The sequence below is a fragment of the Alosa alosa genome, chromosome 3 (genome assembly GCF_017589495.1).
Source record: "Alosa alosa isolate M-15738 ecotype Scorff River chromosome 3, AALO_Geno_1.1, whole genome shotgun sequence".
Taxonomy (NCBI): domain Eukaryota; kingdom Metazoa; phylum Chordata; class Actinopteri; order Clupeiformes; family Clupeidae; genus Alosa; species Alosa alosa.
Genome location: NC_063191.1, coordinates 29351883 through 29375064, shown reverse-complemented (window position 1 = coordinate 29375064; position 23182 = coordinate 29351883). Strand labels below are relative to the sequence as shown.

Below are 23182 nucleotides of genomic sequence, written 5' to 3'. Positions count from 1 at the left end.
AGACACACACACACAGATGCGCGTACACACACACAAAGCGGCTGCAACTTCTGTCGGAAAAGCCCCCTGTGCTTATTAGTGGGGAGTGAGTGACTATTCACTGACTGAAAGGAAACCTCTAGGGAACTTACCTCTCCTTACCTCACCGCAATAAATAAATAAATAAATGAATAAACCTATCAGACACAAGGCTCTCGCTGACCACATCCTACAGGATTTATTGGAATGCGATTCTAATTGTGAGGAAGAACACAATGTAGATCTGACTCTTGGGAGTGTCCTTGCCTTTCCTGCACAGCTGAAGCAGGGTGCCTCCGTGTCTCTGTTGGTGTGGGATTCTGGGAGTTGTTATTGGATAAGCTGCGGCAGCATGAGATGATTGGTTGGTCTTTTTTTTTAGACTAAACCTGCTCCTCTAACCTGATTGGACGCCACGCCCACATGGTTTTTGGGCAGGTTTTGGGATGGTAGTTAGTGGGTAATGCAACACGAAAGCCAATAAAAATAGGCTTCTTGGAGGCTGAAGGAACAGGTAAGAACTGGACTATCCTTCTCAGAAGAGACACCGTGGAAGAGTGTGCACGCCATGCCTGCCTGTGTGTGTGTGTGTGTGTGTGTGTGTGTGTGTGTGTGTGTGTGCGTGGTGTGTGTGCATTTTGTGATATTAGAAATGAGAGTAGCTTCAGATGCAGATAAGAAATAAAGAATGATTAAATTACTTCACCAAAATGGAGAAACAAAAAGAGCAGAAAGCATGTGAGTGTGAGTGCATGTGTGTGTGTGTTTAACGCTCGTCATGGTAACCAGACAGGCACGTGAGGCCCGTCAGCGGTCAGCTTCCGGCAGCATTGACATCAGCACCAGCGCCACTACTCTCTCTTCACACACACGCGGGCCTGCGTGCATGTGATCGAATAGACGCTATCGCCACGGAAACCCACACACAATGTCTCTGCAGCTATAGCAACAGTAGCACAGGGCTCCTCACACATGTGCTCCGTCTCTCCCCCAAACACTTCCTGTATGGAGACCCAAGAGACACCCCCCACACACCACCACCCCCTTGTATTGAGCAAGCAGAGCCGGAGGCAAATAGCAAGAGGTCAGCAAGGAGCCTCAGGCTGCTGGGAGCGATCCAGGAAGCTGTGCGGAGAAAAGCAATATCCTGCACGCGAGGGGAGAGGAGAGGAGAGGAGAGGAGGAGAGGGGAGAGGAAGAGAGGAGAGGAGAGGAGAGGAGGAGAGGGGAGAGGAAGAGAGGGGGGTGGAGAGGAGAAGAGAGGAGGAGAGGGGAGAGGAAGAGAGGGGGTGGAGAGGGAAGAGGAGAGGGAAGGAGAAGAGGAGAGAAAAGGGGAAGAGAGTTTGTGTGGTTGAGCGCTGGAAGAGCCAGCGGCGATAAATTCAGTGAGTCTTGGCGAGCCGTCTTCAGACACGGAGCAAAAGGTTTAATTCTGAGCGATGACACTTGTGTGAACTAGCGCTTCCCACCACGGGCTACGGAGGCTGACAGGGGACAAATTTCCTCTGACCGCAGACAAGCTTGGGTCCCTGGCTGCTATCAGATCCTGTACACAGTGCTTCGAGATATGCTTGGCCTGTGCAGTATGACGAATGGGAACAATAAAATCTGCTGGTGTGTGTGTGTGTGTGTGTGTGAGTGAAGAGGGTAGACTCAGAGGCAAACAGAAGAACATTCTTCACGTAATATCACAGTCTCTGAAGAATACGTGCTTGAGTAGAACTTCTGACCTCTAGGTACCGTTACTGCCTTTACCAACTTTTTGGAAGTTTCTGGAAGTTGTGCTGGACTTCATAAAGTCATCAAGTCAAACAACTTTAGTCACAGCACAAGCACAGACAACTTTAGTCCTCTTTTGCTCTCTCTCTCTCTCTCTCTTTCTGCATCAATGCAACCTTTTATCCGCACTCCCTCACAGTTGCTCTCTCCCTGCGGCTCACTGTCTGCATCACAACTCGTTTATATCTCTTTTCTGCTCCATCGCTTTCCTCTCGTTCTTTCCTCATCTCTCTATCTCTCTTTCTTACAGCGGAGACTTTAAATGCTGAACCAGCGGGAGGATGAGAGGAGTGAAGGACAGGAGCTGATGATGCTGAATGATGCTGAGCGGAGCTTAATTGAACACTGATGAGCAGCGGAGATAACGCTGCTATGGGTCTCTTTGTTTCTGTCCTCCCTCTGTGGGGAGAGGAAACGCATTTTGCAGAGTCTGACCCATGAGCCACTACAGCCTCACAGGCACAGGGGGGGGGCAGAGTCAAGAGCACCCACTTAATTACAACGCCACTGTAGTGAGCTGGTCTGGGTGGGATGAACTGATGTCAATATCAATGTCAACATATTTAGAAATCACATCTACAACACATCAGTTAAACCACACTTTTAACCTTTTTTACCTTGTCATAAGTGAAATCTTGCTGTATTGACAAATCTTGCCAGATAATTTAGCCACGCTACACACCACACACACACACACCACTGGTTCTCCTCTCTGGACTTAGCCATGCTACTAAACCCCACACCCACATGACACACACCACTGGTTCTCCTCTCTGGACTTAGCTGTGTCCATGGCACTCCCAGTGCTCTGCGCGCTGTGCTCTGCACTATGGGCCTTTCGAGTTCCTCCAGCATCTCAAGGCCAATGAGCCTTCACTTCCCCCCAGTCCTGACACTGAAGCCAAGCAGCCACCACTAAGAGCCTGCAATAAACATCACTGACTTATCCAGCTCTCATTTATTTCATTTCGTATCAATTCGCTCAACAACACGGCTTTCCATCATCTTGACACCGAGGCCCATGTGTTTTTATCAGTCCGTATGGTCACAGATGCCTTTTTGTATCAGTCAGCATCTACAAAAGCACAGAAAGTGTTATTTTCTCTATCATTTCATACAGCTTTCCAGACACCCAGACGTCTTGGCTTTTCCATCATCTCACACAGTTGTCGTTTTGCAGTGCACCAAGCAGGAAATGACCTCATGTACCTCTATGGGTGTCTTTTAATGAGTGGGCACCAGTGTTGTGTTTTGGCAGAAGGAGCAGGGTTTGTGGCTCCAGGGAGATGATCACCCCCCTTTAATTGCTTTTGTCGGGGAAGAGAGAAAGTGCAGGCTGGCACTGAGGCTGCAGCTAGCACAGCGCTGGCTAATTAAGACCTCCCCATTACAACACTTCATCACTCAGGGATGGAGAGGAGGAGGAGGAGGAGTGGAGAGGAGGAGATGAGGAGGAGGGGTAAGAAAGGAGAGGGAGGGGGGGGGGGAAAGATGAGAGAGAGAGAAGGATAGAGGAGGGATAGTAGGGGAAGAGAGGAAAAGAAAGATGAAGAGAGAGAAGGAGAGAGGAGGGTGAGAGGGGAGGAGAGAAAGAAAGAACTGGAACTGAACATGAAGACAAGATGCACAGAGAAGGAGAGAGAGATAGAGAGAGATGAGAAGCAGGGATGAGATGAGAAGCAGGCGAGGCTGCTAAAGATGGGGATGAGGATGAGGATGAGGATGGGGATGCGGAGAGGAGTGGACAGGAGGCAGATGGAGCTCAGCTTCAAACCCCCGCTCACACGCCGAGACAAACGAGAGATCACACACCAAACGCATCAGAGCATAGAGAGAGAAAGAGAGGGAGAGAGAGAGGAGAAAGAACATAGGGAGATGGAGAGCAAGATATATGGTGGAGTGTTTCATGTTCTAGTGAGCTGATAGGAGAGGGTTTCTTAGAGAGAAACTGACTGAAATTCTGAGTAGTGTGTAAATATTGCAGAAACTTTGTGTGTGTGTGTGTGTGTGTGTGTGTGTGCGCGCGCATGTGTCTATGGAGTAAGACATTAAATATATGAAATAAAAAAGATAGGAGACACTTTACAAGTGTGAAAAGATGTGCCTACTGATCAGTGTATTCCTACCTACAGTACCTCCTGGTTAACATGCCAAGCACACGCCCACCCTAAACCCCAGCTGTTCTCTCTACACCTCCTCCTGTCTGAGACTTGTGATGAAGTTTGTATCCAGGAGAAGAGATAAAGCCAGTGAAAACACACACAACATCAGATAAGTTACCCTGCTGTGAGAAAACAGCGTTCTGGACACTCCCTATAGACCAAAACCTATTTACGTCAGACGTGCGGTGGTCTCCCAAAGTAGGCCACTGCAGGGTCCAGAACCTTCCGGAACTAGCGCTAACGTTCCACAGCCATCAGCCCCCAGAGCTGTGCTAATTAGGCTCCAAAGGTCTGGAATGGGTTTAGCGCCAAATTATTAGAGGAACAGCTCAACTACAGCAGACCAAGAGGGAGAAACTTGGACAATGAATAAATCAACTATGAGAAAGTCAGAATTACAGAGACAGAGAACAAATGTGTGTGTGTGTGTGTGTGTGTGTGTGTGTGTGTGTGTGTGTGTGTGTGTGTGTGTGTTTCTACTCTAAAGGAGCCCCAGTTAGGATGAGGTTGATAGCTGCTGTGGGTCAAGCTGATAAATGTGGTGTCTTTACTGGTGACCCAGATTACAGATGACACTGAACTATATCTGGACCAGATATGGCCCAAATCTGGCATGGATCCGGTTTGTGTCTGGTCCAGATATGGCCCAAATCTGGCATGGATCCGGTTTGTGTCTGGTCCAGAATCAGATCACTTCATCAGAGCGTCCAATGGAACCGTTTCAGACGAGGGCCAGGAAGACAGTAAATTAGCAGGCTGTAAAACACAGATAGTCCCCCCCATTCTCTCATTGTCTCACTCTCACACACACACACACACACACACACACACACACACACGTCTGGAGGAAAGCATGTGTAACCCTGTACATCCATCTGCGATGGCCGTGTGCCAGTACTACAGGAGGTGACTGGCTGCCTGGGTGCTGGTTGCTCCACCCAGGGGCCCAGGGCAGCGACACCCCCTCTCCCCGCTCACCAGCAGCTGTCCTGGGCTAAGTGGCTGCTGTCAGCACCCCTGACGGCTCCAGCCCTGGCTCTCCCGTGAGGGGGGATAATGGTTACCAACGCCTCGCCGGGGTTATTAATACCTGCAGCTGCTGTCACTGAGGTGTCCTCCTGCCATAATGTTTACACGCCATTAAAACTAAGTAGTACTCCTACAGCACTGAAGTGTGTGTGTCTGTGTGCGTGTGTGCGTGTGTATGTGTGTGCGTGTGTGTGTGTGTGTGTGCGCGCGCGTGTGTGTGTGTGTGTGCGTGCATGCATGTGAGAGACAGAAAGTTGGCTAATATTCCTGCAGCACTGCAATATGTGTGTGTGTGCGTGTGTGTGCGTGTCTGTGCTTGTGCTTGTGCGTGTGCGTGTGCGTGTGCGTGTGTGTGTGTGTGTGTGTGTCAGACCAAAAGAGTAGGGTTTCTTGTTGCATGTAAACGGTTAATTAACAGCATGAGATAGGCTTGAGAGGGCTGCAAATAGGCCTTAATGAAGAAACACTGTAGGAAGTGGGGCAGCCAGCGACGGCGGTGTGCTAAACAGGGATTTCCATCTCTCCTCTACAGCTCTGAACCCCTGACACAGGCATGCAGGAGCTGGCCATTATGTAATGGCTGTTATGAAATGTTTAATGCTTGATTTAGACTGACCTCATGGCACATGCCTGCAATAATTATGGAGGCCGCAGTCACAAGGGGTGAGAATCATCAAAACTGGCAGAAATCAGCAGATTTGGGTCCTGAAATGCTTACCAAGGGGGCTGGTTATATTTGCAAAGCCTATTCAAAATTAAAACTGAATATGCTGGTAATAGTCATAGACTTTAATTATGACAGATGCTTGACAGTTTTATCAGAATGCAACTCCAGGTGACATCAACAGAAATAGGAGCCTGTCACAGCCTCTAAGGACTGGTTTACTCAACCCATGGAGAAATTAGACTCAAAGTAGCGTCTGGGTAGAGAGGGGTCATATCAGAAGCTAGGTCTCAAGGCTGAAGACAGGACTGATTGAGGAGCTCAGCAATGAGGCCTACAACGAGAGAGCACATTTAGATAGCACTCCATGCTATAGCACTCCAGAGGGGGAGCTGAGGAAGAGAGGGTGTAACAGGAGCCCTGTCTGTACCCTTCAAATCTGAGAGAGAGAGAGAGAGAGAGAGAGAGAGAGAATGATGGGAGGAATGAGACCAGGAGTGAACAGAGACAAAAAGAGGGACTGCAAGTGGAGAGAAAGAGAGGAAGTGTAAATCCATCACAGCGAAAGCCTTGAGAGAACAGAGGAACGAAATAGACTATGAAACCTGGAGAATGCTAGAGAGGGTGAGAGAAGCATCACATCAGAGAGAGAAAGAGAGGGAGATGAATAGCAGAGAGAGAGAGAGGGAGGGAAAGCCCCAGAACCGAGAGCAAGGTGCGGCTAATCCTTGTGTCTAGAGATGCACCGATATGGAATTTTAGGACCGATAACGATAACCGATAAAATTACTCTTGAAAATAAATTGTGAAAAGTGATTTGGGGAAAGCATTTAATAAGCATAATTTTATTGCAGTAATTGTACCTACCACCAAATGATGGACAGAACTCATAATAGTCCTCAATAGTACAGCAGTCAACATAACAGTAGCCTAGCCCTACAGTATGTGTGGCTCCTTTAAGTGAACCTGACGTCAGTGAATTGCGAGCGAGTGGCTAGAGAGTATGAATCGTTTTCATTTAGGACTAAACACTCATAAAAGGCTCAGCTAGGAATAAGCTACAGTATAGCGACCAAATCAGAGTTTGTGAGGGAAACTTTAGTTTAGTTTCAACTGCGGGTAACTGAATAAAGCTGCAACTCCTCAGACTGTATCTTATGTCCGTCTACTCTGTTGCGCACAACCTGCTGCAGCAGAAATGAAAGGGGTTAGCCCCGAAGGTTTTAATAACTTATTATGATGAACTGAAGCAGGAATGGTTAGCATATTTCTAGGTAATAATACAAAACCCAAGGTAAAGTAATGCAAATATAATACTAAAACACAACTTAGAACTAGGCCTACTTATGTACTCGTTCCACTAATGAGTTTGTTTATTTGTTTCCCCGACCAGCGCGGTAAAGTGCAAACACATCAGCACAAGACATATCCACAGATTTTGTTAGAGTGGTGAAATACATTCACACCGCTGACATTATATTGAGAAAAAGTATAGCCAACCAAGCTCAAGTAGCTCAGTGTAGCCAGACGGACCTTACGTAGGCCTAAATTAGGACTTTAAAAAATATATAATAATATTTTCATTTTTTCACTTATCGGCCAATAATATATCGGCCGCCGATATATCGTGCATCCCTACTTGTGTCGTGTGCCCTGCCCGTCTCTCCCTGCTGCGGGATGCACCACTGACAAAGCCCCTCTTGACTCCTGGTGCCCAGCAGGGATAGAGGGAGAGAAAGAGAGAACAGGAGAGAGAGAGAGAAAGAGACAGCCCGGAGGAGGCGTATGTGGGGGACAGAGAGAGAGAGAGAGAGAGGTCGAGATCCAACCATCAGATAATCCTCCCCACAATGCACCAGTGCTGTGAGGCACTGATATCTCTGATAAGACACTGAGAACAGGCCACAAGGGGCTGGGGACAAGGCTCTGGACACGAGGCGCTGGGCTCTGGAGGTCTTGGGGAGCTAGCGGGGCTTTTTCACCTCAGAGAGACAAGTCAGGATAAGCAAGACACAATCCACTCCAGGCGGATGCTGAGAGAGTCAGGAATTATACAGAGATACACAGACACACACACACACACACACACACACACACACACACACACACACACACACACACACACGCATACAGCAAAGAGGTGTCTGAAAATAGGCCCAGTAGTGCAGCTTGAGCAGGTTTCTTCTTAGTGAGCAGAAGGAGGCTAAATTAAACCTGAGGTGAAGACACACACAGAGACCAGAGCACGAAGGAATGCAGCAGAGAGGAGGTGAGAGGAGGAGAGGAAAAGGAGAGGGGGAAGGTATGGGGAAGAGAGGAGAGGATGAAAGGAGGAGGAGAGGGGGGGAGAAGAGAGGAGAGGAGAGAGGGAGGAGAGGAGAGGGAGAGGGGGGGGGAGAAGAGAGGAGAGGAGAGAGGGAGGAGAGAAGAGGAGAGAGGAGAGGGGAGAGGAGGAGGAGAAAAGAGAAGAGAAGAGGAGAGAGAGGAGAGGGGAGGAGAGGGGAGGAGAGGAGAGGAGAGGAGAGAGGAGGAGAAGAGAGGAGGAGGAGAGGAGAGGAGGTTACAGGAAATGATTGGAGAGGAGAGAAGAGGAGAGGAGAGGAGGTTACAGGAAATGAGTGGAGAGGAGAGGAGAGGAGAGGAGAGGAGAGGGAGGAGGTTACAGGAGATGAGAGGGGAAGAGTGTGTCAGGCTCGTGTGCGTTCCCCTGCTGTCAGCACTAACCCTCACAGCTGAACTGACCTGTTTACGTAACAGAAGCGGTGGACATGCACACCGCTGAGTTACACGCCCACACCCACACGCACACACACCCACACATACATGCAACCCATGCGGTTGTACACAAACAGTACAGTTGCATCTAAGTTGCATCTAATTGGCTAGAAACAAATATCAACACACAGATAAACAAACCCACAATCTGAACACACACACACACACACACAGAGACCTGGCACAGACCTGTACACAGATGAAATGTAGAGCCCCATTTGGAAAGGCAATGTGATTAAAGCTTATTTTGCCTTCAGTTCCCTTTTCTTCTGCAGCACAAAGCCTCAAAGCAGACACACACACACACACACACACACACACACACACACACACACACACACACACACACACACAAACACACACACACACACACACAAACAAACAAAAACACAAACGCAAACACAAACACCCACACACCCACACACACACACCCACACACCCACGATTATGCAGCAGACTAGACCTTTTCTCTGCAAAGCGAGCATCCCACCAGCGAACCTCTCTCCAGATTTAACACCTCCGTCACAGCTCTTGCAGCGGGCTTCTTCTGACTGCACTGAGCACGCGCCCAGCTGCGCACACACACATGTATACACGTGCAGACATACACCACACGCACATACACTCACAATGATCCCAAACTGCCACAGACACACTCAGAATACTCTCCACACACACACACTTTCAACACCCCGGCTAGTTGTGGACATACATTCACACGCGTGTGTGTGTGTGTGTGTGTGAAAGTGTGAGAGAGAGAATGTGTGTAAAATAGAGAGTGTGCAAAACAGAAAAGAGACACTAGACTGCTGCAGCAAATGGAGACATACAACACAACAAATAAAATCTCTCACACACTGAAGTGAAGATCTTGGTGAGGGGACCCAGTGAAACTCACAGAGCCCCTCTGACTGTCTGAGCCAGCGAGGCTGATCCGAAGGCAGCCGAACTCAACGAAACTGGGAAGAACTCTTTCAGCATTCTTAGAGTCCGGGCACCCCGGCGACAGTCACCAAGACGAGAGACAATGGGGCCGACTAAGGGGCTCCGTTTCAATGGCAACCACAACAAAAACAGCTGATCTGTGATCCCTACACAAAAACCAAAGCTGAATCGCAGGGAATCATGGGAAATCATGATTTTGTGTCTTTTTTGGGCTTTATTTAACATGGGAATTCTCACAGGACAATATGAATGAAATCGGTGACAGACAAACAAGCGAGAGAGAAGGCCGAGAGAAGAACATCTAACAAACAGGGACGCCCAAAACAACCACTAAAACCAGCTCTATCTGAAACCTTTAACAGAAATCAATGACACACTTTGAACTTGTGAACCTTGATTTCGTTTGGAGTTTTGTTTCATGAAAATGATTAAACACCACAGAGGGGGGACGTATAGAGAAATGGTTTCACCGAACACATTCATTCATCAGACAAAACAAACCCAAACCGAGACAAAGCTCTGACACAATCCCAAACGCCATTCCTCTCCAAACCAAAACAAACCAAGTAAAACAGGTCACAGGCACTGAAAAGAATCAAGTACCGTACAGTGGGCTGACAAAAGAGGACTAAGCCTTTAATTTCACACAACTTAATCATGAGAATCGGGACCAAGGCACCTGCACTTTCTATGGGTGTGCTCTACTTGCTGTGTATAATGCCTGCGCCATTTCAGCTTGGTCTTCCATAAGGACAAGGTGGCGGTATGTGGTTCAGTGACAAACCTGGGTTAGTTAACTCAGAGTGGGTGGTAAACCTCCTAATAGAGGAGCTGTATGGCTTCATTCTCCTAACAAAACAATGCCACAGGGCTCTTGTTGTAGGAGGTTTACCACTTACTCGGAGTTCACTTACCCAGGTTTGTCTCTAAACCACATAATTGGAATACCCCCTGGTTAGCAAAGCATGTTGTTGTTGTTGTTGTTGTTGTTGTTGTTGTTGTTGTTGCAGCAGCAGATCAGCAGCAGCTCCCCAAAGCAGCTCCCTCTCCTCTGAGCCCATCTGACGGCGTTCTCACAGACGGCCCCAAACACGGTCAAACAAGAACATCATCCTATTACTTCAGCAGAGGTGCAGAGGCTGACCACCACCACCCTCACACACACACACCTCCTCCAAAAAAATATTTCGTTATCTGGTTAACATGATTTCTGTACTGTCAACACTACTCCCTCTATCCACACACACACACACACACCTCACGCCACCATTCAGGGGAAGTATGACCAGCCAAAACCATACCCCCCACGGTTGTCTCTATCATTCGTCCTTCACATGGCAGAAGGGCATTCTGTTCCCTTGCTTACCTTCGCCTGTTGTCATAGCGCAATCGCTCCGTTCACTCTCTCTCTCTATCTTGTTCTTTCGTTCACGAAGCAGCTAGTGAGGCGAGCCAGCACAACAGAGAGGGAGCATGTGCAGGGGGAGCCTCTCTCTCGCACACCGCTTCTCGCTCTCTCTCTCTCTCTCTTTCTCTCCCACCATTTCTCTCTCTGTCTCTCTCTCCCTCACTCTGTCGGTCTCTCTGTTCCTATCTCTCTCTCTCTCGAGCTTTCTCTCAGCACTCCTCCCCTCCCTCCCTACCTTCCTCTTTCCTTCCTCCTGCTCTAGTCTTGTGACTGCACCAGAGTTGACAGCCTGTGGACATGCGCGCACACGCACACACACACACACACACACACACACACACACACACACACACACACACACACACACTGTCCCTCCTGGCATGTGCTTCGTGTTTACAACATCCCCGCGTTCAAACGAGAACACCTCTCACCTCCGCAAGCAGTTCTCACCTATCACTCAATCAGGAATATCACAGAGCACAAAAACATTACATCAACATCTCGTCATCCAAAATGGTAACAACACACAACAACAAATCAAACGACGGACGACTGCAGGTAAGTCCAGCCAGGTGAGTAGAGTGTACACACATCTCAGCTTTGGTTTGGACTTTATCTTTACGTCATACCAAAGATTATTGGAGTTCGGACCAAACCCCTGACAAAACCCTTTCCCTTTGCCGTCACATTATTGCCATGTAGGACTAGAAACCATGACACAGCTACGGAAAGCTAGAGGGATCAAGACAAAGATGATAAGATGACAAAACAGGTTGCTGGAGACAACATGTGATGTGATCTTAGTCCAGGCTTGGGTGACTGGCTGTGTGTGTTATGATTTGCGGGCTCCTTTTTCAGGTGTGTGTAAAAACATCAAGGTAAGGAGAGGCAAACGAAGCTCTGGTCACACTCAGAGATTCAGAGAGACACACGTCCACATACACACATGTGATCAGAACTGGAGACCAGGGGATTAACCATGCAGTGTGTGTGTGTGTGTGTGTGTGTGTGTGTGTGTGTGTGTGTGTGTGTGTGTGTGTGTGTGTGTGTGTGTGTGTGTGTGCGCTGCCGCATTTTGTGTTTCTTTCTTGTCCTTTTTCTGCACCACAAAGCCGCTAAATCAAATGACAGCCACTGGCAGCACTGGTGGCAACTGTGCCAGACAAAGAGCTCCCAATCCAACTGTGCCCACACACACACACACACACACACACACACACAGAGAGAGAAAGACAGATACACACACAAACACACACACAGAGAGAAAGACAGATACCCAGAGAGAGAGAGAGAGAGAGAGAGAGAGAGAGAGGGCATGGCTCCGCACTGATACCACACACACACACACACACATCTGGGTTTTCCAGCTCCAAATGTCTTCATGTCCTTCCCCGTTCTGAGCCTAAGGATGCAGCTGTGAGAGTGGGCATAGCGATGACAGGTCATTCCCTGACCTCAGAACTCTTCTGGAAAGCTAGTGGTATGTGTGTGTCTGTGTGTGTGTGTGTGTGTGTGTGTGTGTGTGTGTGTGTGTGTGTGTGTGTGTGTGTGTGTGTGTGTGTGTGTGTGTGTGTGTGTGTGTGTGTGTGTGTGTGTGTGTGTGTGTGTGTGACCTGCATCAAGTGTGTTGGAAAGTCTCTTGTGTAATAATGTGCCAGTATCTCTGAGAATAATATTTGCTGACAAGTAGTCTCTCCTCATGACCGCTAAACACAAGCTTTAGGCCCATTTAGCCACAACTGTTTGGACAGTCTCACACTAGTGCAATCATGATAAGCGATCACAGCCATAACCCCAATCAGCTCCGTGTGTCCCCCAAACTATGTGGGGGTTTGCAACACCTGAACAGGAAGCCCAACAGCCAATGCTACAGCAGGCGCTTCACTTAGGATCACATCAGCCAGCGGCAAGCGGCAGCCGAAAACGTAACGCAACGCTCAGACCATAATAAGTTTTATCTCGTTCCTTGCTAACACAAGCGGGTTTGAAAGTGAATGAATGGCGTTGCTATTGGAAAGTTGAACCAAGTTCAACCCTCAGCTTGTTCAACGCTAGCGTTCCGCTGCCGAACCATAGATAATAATAGGAAACATGCCGCTTGCCGGTGGTCAGTGTGATCCCCACCTTAAGCATTCCGTTCCCAAAGCATAAAAATTGTTTTAGAAGATGTTTTCTAATGTCCACGCTGCCATCATCCTGCCAGTCCAGGCAGTTCCATAGTGGTCATAATGGAGCAGAATTGTTGCAGAATTGTTGCCGCATTCCAAGAATGGAATGCCTCAGTTCCTCACGTGCAGCTGACCTTCACAGTGCTGAACCAGTTCAGGCCAGATATGTTCAAGACCAGGATCAAGAGTTGGTTAGATAGCTAGAGCCATAGCATATAACCAATAACATATGTTAAGACGCTTTAGCTAAAGCCATATTATTTATTTCAGGAGAAACAGCACATTAGTTCCTGCCACCGCTATGGTTACATAACGCAGATATGCAAGTAGGCGGGTCAGGTTTCCCAGTAAGCAGCCACAGTATTTATTGTGTGCCATTTCAGCAGGGTTAATAACCTGGGAATGACTGCTAAAGAGCGCTCATCAGCTTACATTAACCTCCCTCTAATAAGGATGGTCACCGGGACGGAAACGCATGGCATGTCAGGGAGTTTAATAAGGTCACACTACTTACTCACACACACACAGGCACAGACACACACACACACTTATTTTCAAACATACATTTATATTCAAACACACACACACACACACACACACACAAAACAAGCCAAGAGAGGAAATCAAGCGAATCTCCCATAATGGCACCAAAAGCTGTCGCCTGGCAACCACTTGCACTTCCCCTAATGAGAGGTGCTTATTACAATGGGGCGTTCTGTAGTTCCCCACGCTTGTGCCCACGTCGCCGCGGTAGCGACAACAGACACACTACTCCGCTTCAAAGATCGGAGCTAGGAGTGCACTCACTCCAGGCAAAGAGAGTGGGAGTGAGAGAGAGAGAGAGAGCGAAAAGAGGGATAGAGAGAGAGAGATGGAGAGCAAACATTGTTCGTCACCATGGTTCGTAATTCAATTCGGTTAGCAGGCCTAATCAATCGAGCGACGGGTTTGATAAATGACTTCACAGCAGATATGAATCATCCGCTCCAAACTCCTACAAATGTCATTTATTAGAGAGAAAGGGAGAGAGAAAGAGAGGGATGAAAAGAAAGAGAGATAAGCTAAAGAGATAAAGAGAACGATTTAAGAGAGAGAATGCAAGACAGAAAAACACTGAGACAATATGCTCAGAGATAAAGCCGAATTAAAAGATTATTAAAAACTACTTTGAAGAGGGAACGTGGCCAAGGAAGTTATGATGTCCTCCATGCAATGGCAACGCTCTGGACGACACGTAACTGCCCTTGGGCCGTGGTCCAAAACAACCAGAACATCCGTAATCTACGCACGCTTAGTCTCACTAAAACACCGACCTCGTATCTGGACCCTAACAAACTTATCAGAGAGGGGATTTGGATTCGATCATCTGCTCTGGGTAAAATCACACACACACACACACACACACACACACACACACACATATACACACACACACACACGCCAGCACATTCATCTGTCAAACTGAAAGGCATGTCTCAAAGGCCCGCTGCTCTAAGCCAGCGAAGCTGCGTGCAAATATGGCGAGGGGGTGGGGGGATGGACAGGCAACGAGAAAATGAGTGAAGTCAGATGAGTTCACTGTCACTCATATGGATGACAATCCGAGGAGTCAAATGAGTTCACGGTCACTCATATATGGAGAAGTCAAATGCTCAATGCCCTTCTTATGTATGGCACTCAGAGAAGTCTAGTTTGTTCCACACCAATCATGTGTGAGAATCTGAGGGGTCAAATGATGTCAGTGCCTCTCTTATGTCAATCAGAGTCAAAATGGTTCTGTTAAGTATGGTAATCAGAGTCAAACTGGTTCTGTTAAGTATGGTAATCAGAGTCAAACTGGTTCGGTGGTGTTGCCACTGTTATGTAATTAGTTAAATTCCAGTCATATAAAGTGGGAGTCTGAGGAGACCAATTAGTGCAGTGCCATTCGTATAATACGAACAAAAATAAATGTATTTCAAGTAGACCTATTATAAAATAGCCTATTATTGTTTCAATATGCCTCAAATATTAGGTTAGCTACATCAAATCATGACAATATATTCAAACAGTTCAAGTTACACCTGTCCTGACCTGTCACCTCTCCAAGGACCCAAATGTTCAAAAAGTGAACTAATCAATCAATCAAACGCTGCCACCGACGTCACTGCCAAACTTTGACAAGCGCGATAGCGCAATGGGTTTTAGGAGGGTTTAGGACCATCAATGCTATATCATATTATACATAAGCCTAACATGTCAAGTAAGTAACTTTTCTATGCTGATTACTGGCAGTTAGCTAGGCCTACTTACTGTTGTTACTACTAGGCTGTAGTTCAGCGTCATTGCTATGGAACAGGGACATGTTTAAGAGGGAGGGAGAAAGAGAGGCGCTTACTTTAGGTAACATTGGCAACATTTTCGCTAGCATATCAAGATTAAACTTAGACAAGAAAATGTTTCACTTTTGCCATTTCACACATTTTAACCTAATATGGCATTAACTAAAAACCATAATAGATTCAAAGCCAACTCTTGACATGTCTCAAATTTGACAGTAGGTTTCAAACACGACTAACTTCTGACGGATGAAAATCAACGTGGTGGTGGTTATGTCGCTAATTTGCGCACTTGCAGACTGCTGTTCATTTCTCCTTTGAGTTGTCAGATACATCATCTGTGAAGCCAAACATTATTATGTTTTGGTATAAACATAGAGCCTTCCATATTTGCAAGTTAGCCTACCTCAGTCTGTCTCATTTGATCTGGCACTTGCTGTTGGTCTGTCGCGTCACTTGGTAACAATGACAGGTTCGTTCACGTGACACATGCAACAGCACCTAAGCAGATTTTCTAAAATCGTAAAGTTAACTCCTTAATATCTATGAAAAAATAAAAAGTCAAGTCATTTCAAGTCATTTGTCTCAAGTCTAAGTCAAGTCTCAAGTCATGAATAGCAAGTCCAAGTCAATTCGAGTCTTTTATACGTGTTGATCAAGCAAGTCTCAAGTCCTAAAAAATGAGACTCGAGTCTGACTCGAGTCAAGTCATGTGACTCGAGTCCCCCATGTCTGATATACATATTGGGTGTTTGGAACAGCCGAATAAAGGTTTGCAGGTATAAGCCTCCTTTAAAGGATTCCAACATTACATTATTACATTACAGAATTACATTATTTTTCTATTCTACTGTTACTATTTACAGGGTCTTCCCATTTTCACTGCACTAGTTGTATTATGTGATATATCTATCTCCTTACCATCCCGTCCCTCCTTATTCAGGTATAAGCCTCCAAATTCTAATCAGTTCTTAGGTCACCAATCTGTTGACCAGTATAAATTTACATAAGCAAAACAAGTCAACAAAAACATCAAAACAAGCCTCTGTAACTCGGTGCAGTGCAGAGCCATTAAAGGGAATATACTCTGACAGAGGAGGCTCTCCCATGCTCTCTGAAGTCTCCAGTGGTCAGTTAGTCAGTCCAGTTTAGTCTGTGCTGTCTGGCTCTCTTTCCTCTCTACATGTCAGGGTCTCTTAAGAGGTCTACACCAGTGATGTCAGGCCTGTTGGGTCTAGACCAGTGTTCTGTGAGACGAGGGTCCTCTGTGCTGACCATAGTGAGGTCTGTATGTGTGTGTGTGTGTGTGTCTGTCTGTCTGTCTCTCTCCATCCCACTCTCTCCTTCAGGCTTTTTTCTACACCAATAAACTGTATGGCATTCTGTCTGCAGATTCTGAGGGGAAGGATATATGTGTAGTTCAGTATGGAAGACTCTAGAAGCCCCCCACACACACACACAAACATACACACACCCGCTCTCTCCAGGCTGTTTGAGCTGTAGACTTTGTGCTGTCTACACTGAGGGAATGTGACATCTGAGGGCCGGTGCCAGACTGCCTCACTGCAGGGGCATCCAACCACTGATGAGGCCTGAACCCCCTCTCACACACACACTTCTGCAGGGTATCCAACCAGTGATGAGAGCCCTGAGCCACACACATGGGGGATTTCAGCCAAGAGGCCCCAAACCTGGCCATGAGCCCTCAGCCTCAGAATCCAGTGAATCCTCTCTCTCTCTCTCTCTCTCTCTCTCTCTCTCCCTGAAAAAGAGAGGCCAGAGAGAGAAGCATATAGCACGAGCTTCAGGAAGGAAGAGAGGACCTGAGAGGGTGCAGATGCAGCAATGAAAAGAAAAGGGCGACAGGGAAGAACAACCAGAGCAGAGAGGAGGATCAGAGGGAGGGAGGGAGAGAGAGGTAGAAAGGGAGAGAGAGAGAGAAAGGGAGATGGAGTGTGGATGCATGAGAGTGTCGCTATAGTTGGCCCGAATCTTTCAGAGAGTTTGTGTTGTGAGTGTGTGAGAGAGCAATGCTTCTCTCCCAGGCAACAGATCACAGAGCCTGGCAGACACTCCACACACACACACACACACACACACACACACACCCATGGCCACTCATTGCTTCATCAAAACGCAGCCATGAAACACACACTCAACACACTCAAACCCATGGCCACACTCATTGCTTCATCAAAACGCAGCCATGAAACATTGATATAGCCATTTCTTCTTCGGCTCGTCAAGCTATAATTGGTGGCTCGCATGGTAGCTTTGGTGAGGCCCCAGGTTGATAAAAACAAAAGGTAGGCTCTGATTTAGCCTAATCTACTGTATGTCTTCAACGAGGTGATCTTTAGTTTCGTTCTGCTTACAGTATCTCACTGCCACTTGCAACGCCTTTGAATGCAATCCGTTGCCCTGTTTACCGGCAATGCTACAGCGGACTTAAACTGCCACTTCGTGGCGATAAGTTGTAATACATTTCACGCAGCTGCTTGAATCACGGAAAGCGCAAATGAAGTGGCCACTTCTAAATGGGACCCACTGTATGTGGTAACACAGCCAATACATTTTTTCAAATGTGCATCATAAACATACAATACTGCACTACAAAAACGCAAACATCTGAATTATACTTCTCCCTTCACCCAAATAATGAAGGTGAAAGGAAGTTATTAAGCCTTAATGGTGCTTCCTAAAGGGGGTATTGTGGCATTGTTTACAAAACTTAACTGCAGCGCACGTTTGCAGGCAGGCGACGTTAGTTCCGCTAGCGAAACACAAAATGGACCGGTTTTTAATAAAAAAATAAAAAAAGGGACAGAAACGAGCTCAAAAACCAGACGGACAGACACAGTGTTGTAACGAATAGTGGAGTAGATGAGGGAAATGAGTCTGAGGAAGCCGCAAACAAAAATCAGCACGAAGACACCGGGGAGGGGACGAGCAGACAAACGGCAGGTGTAACGTTACCCAGTATTGGCTGTGTTATTTCTTTTTTGTGGGATGTCCAATTTATATGTAGAAATGCACATTTGCAAAGGTGACTTAGTATGTTGTCGTAAAAGTGGCTCTCCTTTTGATTTTGCACTGCAAATGTGGCTCTTGTGAAAAAAATAGTGAGGATCACTGTTCTAGAGCAATACAACGTGCACAGGCTGGAAGAAAAGAGGCACAAAAAAACTACTCACTAAAAGAATGAAAAAGATGGAAAAAAACTATACAGCAGGTGCTGTATGAGAAAGAGAGAGAGAGAGAGAGAGAGAGAGAGAGAGAGAGAGAGAGAGAGTGGGAGAGAGACATATAAAAGAAACAGAGAGACATAAGAAAGAAAAAGAGGAAGAGGGTGCATGTTTGCACAGTAAGGAGCTCCACAGGTGCAGTCAGGGGCCGTTGGGGCTCATGGAGGGCCAGCCTCCCACCTCTCTACGGCAAGAGAACTGGGACAGAAAACACGCAGCTCCACACTCTCGACTCTAAGAGCAGCACACTATGGACATGACCAATGTCTCACTCATCTGATCGCCTCGGACATGAGCAGCTGAGGGAGTACTGAGCACTCATTTGAACATGAACATTACTTAACAAGTAAGCGTCGAGCGCCAACACAATAAATCAGTTGAGAGACTGGAAGTCCCAGCTTGCTCCGTGGCTGGCTAATACAAAGCTGCGCACAACACCCTGCACAACACTCTGTCAGTTCTTCCAATTTCCGCTCAATGACTCAATCAATATTTTGGCCCACTCATCAGCTGTTCGGCATGGCAATGACAGCACAGCGTGCGTGTGTGATTTCCGGGAGCACGCGGTTGACCTCACTCACCTGAGCTGGACGACGGAATCATGTTCCCCGATCGCTGCACTTCATCAAACCTGCTGAAGATTACATTCAACCTGGAGAGAGAAAAGGAGAAGGAGAGAGAGGGGGGTAGAGAGAGAGAGAGAGAGAGGGAGAGAGGGAGAAAGAAAAAAGGAGATTGATCAGTGCCCTGTGTAGGATGATGAATGAGGGATCTTGATGGCACAATTGATTTTTTTCCTCTAAAAACCCCAAAAAGCAAAGCAAGAGAGAGCAAAGCATGGGGCTCTAGAGGAACTCCTGCAACGCCTGCTCCCTGTGTGGCCCACATAGCTACACAGCCTACAGCTGACCTCTACAGTAAAGAAAGAAAGAAAGAAAGAAAGAAAGAAAGACATATTTCTGTGGGAAAGGGGGATAAATGAGACAGGGACGGGGGCAGTCTGACCCTTCTTCTACTTCCTCTTAATCCTCCTCTTTCTAGCGTCCTCCGTTCCTCCAGGAGCAGATTTATAAGCATCAATTTCCTGGCTGCACACTGCTGCAGTTGTCCCAGACACATCCTGTAGAGCTCAACACGCACACACACACACACACACACACACACACACACACACACACACACACACACACACAACCCATATGTGGAGAGGACCTGTAGAGCCCAGCGCTGCACCCATGTGTCGAGAGGACGGGAGACAGACCACAGAGAGGCATGAATGAGAGGGAACACACACACATACACACGTACACACACACGTACACGTACACACACACACACACACACACACACACACACACAGACACAGTGACAGACACACACACACACACACACAGGTGCGTACACACACACACAGACACACACACAAACACACACAGAGACACAGACACACACACATACACACACACATTCGGTATTGTAGTAGGCTGAATATATTCTTGAGTTACTGCTGCATTGTGATCATATGGGAGAAACAGAATGCAGAAATAATTACATAATAGAGCAATGAATGAATCAACTTCTGACACAATCATTCAGGTGTAACCTATCCATCAAATTAAATTTATAAAACCAGATCATCAATGACACATACACGCTAAAACACACACACACACACACACACACACACACACACACACACACACACAGACACACACACCAGGCTCCACAGCCTCTGTATAGCAATCTCAGTGACACCAATAAACCCCCGTAGCCTCTCGATCATGCCAACGTGACACAGACACGAACACACACATATGCGCACGCACACACACACACACACACACAGCCAACCAATCGATGGGAAACAGCAGTGATGTGGCTCACGCTGCCGTACATGCATTCCCCCGATAATGATACAGAGAGACAGAGACACAGAGAGAGAGAGGGGGGGGAGAGAAAGAGAGAGAGAGAGAAGGAGCAATCAGGAAGGAGAGAAGGAAGAAGGGAAACAACAGCAGAAAGACATGACTGGGGAGGAGAATGACAGCAGGAGCAGCAGAGAAAGGAGAGAGAGAGAGGAGAAAAGAGGAGAGTGAGCAAGAGAAAGAGAGAGAGAGAGAGGAGAAAAGAGGAGAGTGAGCAAGAGAGAGAAAGGAGAGAGAGAGAGAGAGAGGAGAAAAGAGGAGGAGAGTGAGCAAGAGAGAAAGGAGACAGAGAGAGAGGAGAAAAGAGGAGAGTGAGCAAGAGAGAGAAAGGAGACAGAGAGAGAGGAGAAAAGAGGAGAGTGAGCAAGAGAGAGAAAGGAGACAGAGAGAGAGAGGAGAAAAGAGCGCGAGAGCGAATCCCCCTGGTGAGTCTCGTGAGTGTGCCATGTGGGTGGAGAGGCTGATCTGAGACGCAGTGTAGTATCTTGAGTGGTGTGACAGCTGTGGCAGAGTCGTGCACTTCCCCACGGCACCGTATCATGGAGCTGCGCTGATGAGCCAGCACTGCTGCACTGGCACCAGTCCCTCTGCTCTGCTCTGCTCTGCTCTGCTCCCTGATGGCCCAGGGCTGTTTCGGAGCACCTTTACCCTGATTGTTCTTATACGCAGGCTAAGAAATTCGTAGTGCCTCACCTTTACACGATTCGATTGCTGATTTCCTGCAGTCTTCCTCAGACGAGTCACATGACTGTTCAGCTACAGTGGGTACTGGTTAAAAATGGACTGTTCATTCACGAAAAACGTGATTCACGCAGCTGTGTGAAATGTAAGTACAACTGCAGCCGCTTGGGGGCAGCATAAGGTTTAAATCAACTTAATTAAATTAGCTACACTCAATTCCATTTAATTCTATTCTAGTAGTGTAACTTTGCACTGGGTCTACATCCAATGAGGCCTTCAGTGCAGCACTGTCCTCGGTCCTGGTCTACTATGGCCCTGCTGTGGCCCATCTGGAATCACTGAGCCACTGCAGGGCTGGGCTCTCTTCACGTATAACAACAACAACAATTTGGCTTTTCTCGACACTCAAAGCGCTTCACTGTGACAGGGGAACCTCACTAACCACCAGCAATGTGTAGCACCCACCTGGGTGATGCGTGGCAGCCATTATGCGCCAGAACGCTCACCACACACCAACTTGAGGTGGAGAGTTAGGGAGTGAATGAGCCAATTACAACTGAGGGATCCACAGTGCCAGCAGTCATTTCCAGCAGCACATGGAATCATCAGCCATTCTGAGTCAATATGTGGAATGCTCCAAAATGTGGAACAACCAAACCTCAGCTTTTTTGTGTTCTAACTCTGCCTTCTGCCTTCAAATGGTCACTGTTATTCACTACAGGGTTCTCACTCTAAGTCAAAAGTAAAATTCCATGACTTTTCCCTGACAAAAAAAATAAAATACTATATAATGAATGATACAATATACTGACCAAAGATTTCAGAGCAAGAAACTTGGAGAGTTTCTTACTTGGAGAGCAGGAGATGAATAAATGGGCATTAACTAAACAAAGTGGGGCTAACAACAACTACTCAAGCAAGCAATAAAGCTAATACGATATGCACCAATTCTGCATGGGCATAGTAATATATTAATGTATTTTGGCAAGTACATTTTTAATTTAACATATTAAAATTCCCTGATATTTCATGACTTTGACCCAAAAATTATACAATTCCCTGACTTTCCATGCCTGGAATAGACTTTCCAAAATGTCATGGTATTCCAGAAATTCCATGATCCATGGGAACCCCGCAATTAACATTCAGCTTTCTCCTTCTCAGTTCCTCCTAAAATGTCTCATCTCCATCTCCCAAAATCTCCCCATTTCTACGCTCCCTGCCTTAGTTCTCACTCCACACTGCATTTGTAACACGCTCCATGGTCACGTTGTAAGCGCTTCACCAAGCACAGATAGACGATTAGACATGCGGGAAGAACGATCAGGGAAATGTCACATTGATTTCCAATCTCAGAGCTACCTTCAAACCGAGAGGACTTGTAAATAAATCATTACACAATCGAGAATTACTTATTCAGAATCATTTAGTCAGACTGAATCCGAGGATAAAAAATTCATCAAGCTTCACTTTGCCAAGTCCACACAGAGATCACAGCATCTGTCTAGGAGGACAATGTCCCCATAGGGACGAGAATGGCCTCCAGAACACCTGAATTATGATATCAATGTGAGTGGTGGCTAAAGCTGCGCACAGCTAGATCCCACAACGGCCCTTACAAAAAGTAACCATGGATTAACCATAACCACCGTTTTACTATGTTTTTTTGGGAAACCATGACAACCTCGTCAGTGCAGTAGGTACTGCGTCAGTCTCATAATCTGAAGGTTGTGAGTTCAATCCTCACACAGGGCACGATGCTTTTTTTTTATCAACTGTAGTGATATACCATGGTTATCATGGTTACCCAATGGTTAATCCATGGTTAAGGGAGCACCCACGGTCACTGAGGGTTGGCTGGTGGCATTACAACGAACTGTAAATGAGGCAATACCTGGGTTCAGAGAAGGATGATGTGAGTGAATTTTATAGAGGACTGTGTTTCCTGGATATCGGTCCATGCATATTAAAAGAGCTTCCTGGATTCCTGTTTATCTAGTCACAGCTCTGTCCGCATCTTTCTTTCTCTGTGTTTTCTTTTTGTGTTGTTTCCCGAAACGGGCTC

General features: G+C 46.9%; 1 protein-coding gene across 1 annotated transcript in view; it reads right to left on the bottom strand.

Annotated features, from left to right (window-relative positions):
* Positions 1 to 23182, bottom strand: part of clasp1a (cytoplasmic linker associated protein 1a) — a gene marked incomplete in the record, with an annotated part of 124885 nt that overhangs the window by 60354 nt on the left and 41349 nt on the right. The window contains 1 exon segment of the mRNA XM_048239903.1: positions 19093 to 19163. Within this exon segment, the coding sequence (XP_048095860.1) occupies positions 19093 to 19163 (71 nt within the window).